Below are 6,183 nucleotides of genomic sequence, written 5' to 3'. Positions count from 1 at the left end.
GGCCGCGGTGCGTCCGGAGCTAGCGGCCGTAGGGTCAGGCCCGGCGCCGGGCAGGAGCCGAGGCCGCAACGGACCCCGCAACCCCGCAGCCGCCGACTGGAGCCCACCTCTGCAGAGACAAAGGTTAGAAAAAGAGGGGGTGAGGCTCTGGGAAAGCAGAATGCGGGGGGAAATTCGCCTGGGAAATCAGGAAAAAGGCCGTGAAGGCGAGCGGCGCCTGCACATGACCAGCCGCAGCCAATGACGACCGCAAATAGGTCATAAAAAGGTCTATTACCAAGTTGTAAATTTTCTTCAAACAAAAAGGAATTTACTGCAATTCCTTGCGGATTTTGCACATACAGCTCGCAAGCGCCATGTTTTTTCCTCTTCCCCGTCTTTCTTTTTCTCGCTTTTTGCTGTCCTCTCCCTCCTTTCTCTCTCTCTCAGTCCCACTCCTCCAGTCCTTTTTTCCTCTTGTCTCCCAGGTCTGTTGGTCTTTCTCTCTTTCCTCTCCACCCTCTCTCTCTCTTTTCTCCCTCGCTCTCCGCCTCTCCTCTCTTCTTTTTCTAGGAACGTGTGTGTGTATTTAATTTGGCTTAAAACCTCTGTGCCTTTGGCTGCCCCTGTTGGAAATGGTTGGCTCAGGTGCTAAGGAGGTCATTCCTCCAGCAAACCCCCAATGTCTTCCACTACCTTGATAACTTGGCTTCTCCTCCCTTCCCTTCATACAAGGCTTGTCCAGAGGGGTAGCCAAGCACTTTCATTTTTACCCTCTTACCTAAGGCAAGCAAACCCCAGTGATCTTGCCCAGAAAATCTGGGCTTTGCAGACCAAGAAAGCACAATCTCCCCTCCCACTCCTCTCCAATATAAATTCAGATCTTCCATTTGCTGGGGATTTCTTTGGTAGAAGAATTACCAACCAGTCCAATAGCTGAAATGGTTTTAAGTACTTGTCAACCTCTCTAAAACAAGTTTGGGCATCCACTGTTTGGTCAGTGTCTCTGTATAAACATCCTCCTAGACAGTCTTGGGTTACAAGTAATCATTTGGGATCCCCTCTGAAATTCCTTGCTTTAGATCCCCTCTGAGAGCAATTCTCATTTCTGTGAAATTTAATCCTAGCTCCTCTTTTTCTCCTTGAACCCCAAATATTTGCCCATCGAAAAGTCTATTCAATGCAGTTGTGAAGAGGAGGGCTCCTTTCTCCTTTTCCTGTTCAGAAAAGGAGTGACTCCCCAAAACCAGTCAAAAATAACAATTGTTTTTCCTCAAAGGCAGGTGTCACATCTTTGCACTTTTCATAGAACTCTGCCTGAAAGTAAATGTCCTCAGCTGGCCTCCAGTATTCCCCTCATGGGCATGGTCATCCAGGTTTCAGTACGTGCCTGAAAAAGGTTATCTCCCCCACCACCCCGCCAGCATATTGCCAATCTTTTCCTTAAAGATAGCCTTTATGGACTACTAACAATATTTGTATTTTGTATTGGTTGTGTGTGTTTAAGTTCTCTACTAGTACCATCTTCACACTAAGTACCTCAGTGAATGTAGACTTCAGCAGGAAATGGCACACCATCCTCTGGAATAGGCAGTTTGTAACCTATGAGGAAATTCAGATGACCTTGGATGTTTTTTATTAAAGGACTTCTGTTGCCATTTGTCAGCAAAAGTCATATTCTTTCTAGAAAAGCCAGTGGGTCCTAATTTTGCTAAAGGGAACCACAGAAGCAGACAAGAGTTCATTCAAATATTCTCTCTTCCCCTTCCCACCCCCAGATGCCCAAGGACTCAGAAAATACCTTGGAAGTAGAAGACAAAAGATTGAATGTGAAATGGCAACACCTTCTGCATTGAAGACTAAAAAATGTTTTATTACACAAGGAGTTGGAGCAAGTTGTTGGGCCCTCTCAAGTCTAGAACACTTTCTACTGATCTATACACATGAACTGAGGAAAGAGTATTGAATTCTAAAAATTTTCTGAGAAATAATCTCGATAATCAATTTGTCTTTTTATTTTCTCCCCTTTTACCCAAATAAAGCAGAGCTTCATGACCCTCCTTTTCAACTTGGGGAAAGAGGACTGGGAAGAGACTCTTGACACTGAATGGCAGCCATATTTGCTTTTTCCCCTTCTGTGCAGAAGTAAGCAATGCATTGATCTTTGTGGAACCTTACAAAATGGCATCCCTGAACTGTCTTTTCTCTAGACTGAGACCTACATCCTCTTTTGTGTTTCTCATTCTTGCAAGTACAAAGCCTAATTCACTTGGAAAGCTTAGCTTTTTCATTGTTAACATTGGAGGGTCCTATTTTTTCTTACAGACTTAGGCAGATTGCTGCAGCTCCGGGCAGAAAAGCACTGCCTGGATTTGCAAAGGGTTCTCTGAAGGTTTATGCAAATTTTTGCAGCAAAAAATGTTTGTTTGTTGCTATAAAGCTTGAATGTTTACCGATCTGAGCCAATTAGAAAGGCAACTTGGGTGCTCGTCACTGTTCCTCTGTCTATATGAGATACCATGATGGAGGAGTGGAGATGTCTAGCCATTATAAGAGAAGGTGTCGAATATGTGTGATGTGTAACTCCTCAGGGTCTTTATTTGGAGACAAACCTATGTGTTTCCTAACTACAGAAGAAAATACATATACCTACGTTCATAACTAACACTTTCTCCATGTGTATAATCTATGTATATGTACAAACTCACTTCTCAAATGTATCAGTTATTGAAATGAAGTCATTTTCTGTATATGAGCTATGATCATGGTGTAGGGGACCAGCAGGGTCAGAAGGTTCATTTCCAGATCAGCACAGAATGCCAAGGGAGGGACATTTTTACCTTCCCTTCACCTTTCCACGTCTACCCATGCACTAGGTCCCTCACCTAATAAAGAGACTTGCTCAAATATATAGTTCTAAAAGTGATATTTGGGGAGCATTTTTGAGTGGGAGATCAAGTTTTGCTAATATACAGAAGACTCCCTTAAACCAACTAGAGTTTAGATAAGCACAGATCTTTGGATAGTTTATGCTTGGGGCTGCTCCCCAGCCATGCCATCAGCCCTAGGCATCCTTCTCTGTAATAGCCAATATTTCAGGCAGCAGCACACAATGCAAAACATTCTCAAATCCAGCATGTGCATTTGCAGCTGTCTCCTCTCATCCAAGTGTTTTAGCCTTGGCCACCCATGATTTAAAACTGTCTTTCCTGGATTAAAGAGCCTCTTCCCAGGGTGGAAAGCCAGGTAGGTGGTGCTTCATCTCTGACCTGGCCAATACCAATATTTCTCTAGTTAGTGGAACAGCAGAGATGCCTGGCAATACCTAAGGGGGCAGGCAAGACTGGCCCCAAACTGAAGATCATCTTTTCTTACCTGTGCAATAAAAACCACTCTGGAAATTAAAATGTGTCTCTAATCTATTCCCAGCACCATGTACAAACACACAAATGTGCCTCTTTAAAAATAAATGGCTAAAATAAAAAGAGCTTTTCAACATCTATCTAATAAAGATGCTTTCCATTTTGGGGGAAAAAACAATCCTTTTCTTATATTTCTTCCCTCTCCCTTCCTACATTCCCCCCACCCCTGTAAAATGGCAGCTGCAAGAGCAGGCTCCAATGGGAAATGGATACCTTGTTAATAACAGATGCCAAAACCCAGCATCAATGGGAATCAGGGGAATTAAGCTGTGGCATAACCTGGACTCTGGGTTGTCCCCTACCGGGCCTACAATTTGAGTACTTTTCAGAAGTTCAAAGCTTTCATAACATCTTAGCAGGATTACCAGCAAGATGAAACACAGATAATATAGCCAGCTCTCTTGACTACAAGAGCATCCCCCATCCCAGCTTTCTTTTTTTTTTTTTTTTTTAAGCATGGGAAGTGTGTTACCCCCAACCCTTTCTTATCAGACAGAAGCCTTGAGCAAGTTGCTGCCTTATAAGGGCACTGGCTATTGTATGTAATTCAGTAAAAGGAACATTTGCGGCGCTCAAAGACATTAGCTCTAGAGAGATTCATTTCTTTATTAAGGAGCTAGCTATGTTCTGGAGCGGTTGTTTACACTCGAGTTTTCTGCATTTGCTCTCAGGGTTTGTTTCAAATATGTGAGGCCATAGTTCTCCTGAAGAACAGCAGAGGACCATACCATCTGAGATGCCCATAGCAAATTGGCTTAAAAGGAGCATGCGAACAGAGCGAAGGAAATACAAATAAATATAGCACATACTCAAACAGAATCACAGTGGTGGCCCTAGTGTAGAAACCAAGCAATTTCAGGCGATTACAAGTGAGGTTCAAAATGAAAGCAAGGCGACTTGCCAGAGTGAAAGGTTAATGAGTGAAAATGTTATAAATGGTTTTTCAAGTATTAATTCACTCTAGATTATTTAATTGCCATAATTTGTATGGACTATAGAAAAATGATTAAATGTCAATTGTGACGTCCTGAAACTTTTGTCACTGGCCCAACATTTTCCCAAAGTTCAAGGAAGCTGCCAGAGCCTGGACTACACATTATACTCTTTAGCTAACATGTGCTTTTCAAATATTTGGCCCAGACTTTTCCCTGATATATTACATCAACAAAATACTCAGAGAAACCTTTAACTACTTTAGAAGTAAACAAAAGGCACCTGAACCATTCATTATAAAAGCATAAAGAAAAACATAAATAATACATTTTAATCAAATAATATAAAAATTCTTCAGGCATAATTTTTTTAAATTAATACTTAATTTACTCACCATAAAGAAAAGATTTAAGTTGTTCAAGTGCACTTGTTTGATTAATAAAGCATTTCATATTCAATTATTTAGTGCTAATAATTAGGAAGTTTACGTTGTTGAGACAAATCACCAGTTCAGACATTAGAAACTACCATTATAAAAATATAGCTACAAGGTCAGTATCAAATTACCCTTTCACAGGACAGCCCAGGTATTGCTTCTATGCAACACTAAAAAATTTGTTTAAACACCCAAATCCCTCTCAAAGCGCAGAAACCTCAAGAGCAGTGACATGAAGGTAGCTTGAAACACAGGTAAGGTCCTTTCCAAAAAAAGAAAATAGGTGGTGTCCACCAGCATATGTTGACCATTAGTTTTAATAGTCTGTGGTAAAATTTTAAAGGTAGAAGTTAATTTGTCGGGCCTTCAGCTCTGTCTTCCTCCAGCTCTTGGACTTCCTTTTTAGTTTCCCCGTCCTTCACCTCCTGCCGGGAAACGGGAAATTTGTCCTTGTTGTTCTCCTTTTTCCATTTCATTCTCCTATTCTGAAACCAGATTTTTACCTGTCTCTCAGTGAGGGCTAGGGCGTGGGAAACCTCAATTCTTCTCTTCCTGGTCAGATAAGGGTTAAAAAGGAATTCCTTTTCCAGCTCTAGGGTTTGGAAGCGACTGTAGGTTTGTCTTCCTCTTCGTCTACCAGGAGCTGCTGGTTAAAACAAAAACGTGGAAATCAACGTTTAAAAAACTGCAATGGTGTCTCTGCAAGTTGCTGGAGGTTTCTGAAATGGGTCTAACGGGTGAAATATACAGAGTGCTCTTCAGCTCTGTATATACAGGGTGTTGCAGGCAAGAGAAGCAGAGACAAGGTCTTCACAACTATTTTGTCCCTATCATCTTTACTTTTAAAAAAACCTTATTACTTTATGAATGAGAGCCACCGCGGCTAAACAAGAAAGAAAAGGAGCGGGAGAGGGAGAGGAAAGGGGAGTTTTAAAGCTAGAACGTGAGATGAAAGCAGATTTCTCCCCTTAAAAAAAAAAAAAAGGCATCCCAACCTTGTGGTCTCATCCAGGGAAACATTTGAGAAGGAGACGAGCTCTGATTTAAGTGGTCTGGGTCCTCGCCAATATTACCACTGGACGATTTACAGTCAGGATATTGTACCAGCTCGGCCTCTTGCTGGGTCGTAAAAATCGGCTGTCTCTGTAAGTTATCGTATCCGTAAAACTTCGCGGGCTCCCCGTGACAGGCAATCCCGCCGCAGGGGGGAGGCGGCGGCGGAGGCGGAGGATGCGGAGGAGGAGGTGGGGCGGCCTGGTAGGCAGCGGCCGGGCTGCCCCCGCCCGGGTGGAAGTAATCCTGGCCCGGACCCCGGCCGCCCCCACCGACCGCACCCAGGCCCCCGTGGGCGGCGGGGACTGGTGCGGGTGCGCGTGCGCCTGCGGGGGCGCGTGCGGGAAGCCCGCGGCGCTG

The 6,183-nt window shown here is 43.4% G+C and overlaps 1 protein-coding gene and 1 long non-coding RNA gene across 2 annotated transcripts; one reads left to right on the top strand and one right to left on the bottom strand.

Moving 5' to 3' along the window:
• Positions 1-3,490, top strand: LOC107136724. Its single transcript, XR_001502744.2, has 2 exons — positions 1-123; positions 1,758-3,490. It is a non-coding gene; the product is annotated as an uncharacterized LOC107136724 (long non-coding RNA).
• Positions 3,491-3,987: 497 nt separating this feature from the next.
• On the bottom strand, positions 3,988-6,168 carry Hoxd8 (homeobox D8). The gene is made up of 2 exons (XM_015478994.2): positions 5,766-6,168; positions 3,988-5,416 (listed from the first exon to the last, which is right to left on the bottom strand). Exons 1-2 carry the CDS (start codon positions 5,788-5,790, stop codon positions 5,121-5,123), a joined length of 321 nt encoding a protein of 106 aa, XP_015334480.1. The 5' UTR covers positions 5,791-6,168; the 3' UTR covers positions 3,988-5,120.
• Between the last annotated feature and the right edge of the window lie 15 nt (positions 6,169-6,183).

Source organism: Marmota marmota, unplaced genomic scaffold, assembly GCF_001458135.2.
Source record: "Marmota marmota marmota unplaced genomic scaffold, marMar, whole genome shotgun sequence".
Lineage (NCBI taxonomy): Eukaryota > Metazoa > Chordata > Mammalia > Rodentia > Sciuridae > Marmota > Marmota marmota.
The sequence above is the reverse complement of the archived record's forward strand: the minus strand, read 5'-3'. Positions and strand labels throughout refer to the sequence as shown.

Bases quoted from the DNA above. Each gene is read 5' to 3' on its own strand.
- Hoxd8 (XM_015478994.2), bottom strand. From the start codon at position 5,790: ATGTTTCCCTGGATGAGACCACAAG. The intron at 5,417-5,765 runs GTTGGGATGCCT...TGTTTTAACCAG, and splicing joins TCCCTGGATGAGACCACAAG to CAGCTCCTGGTAGACGAAGA.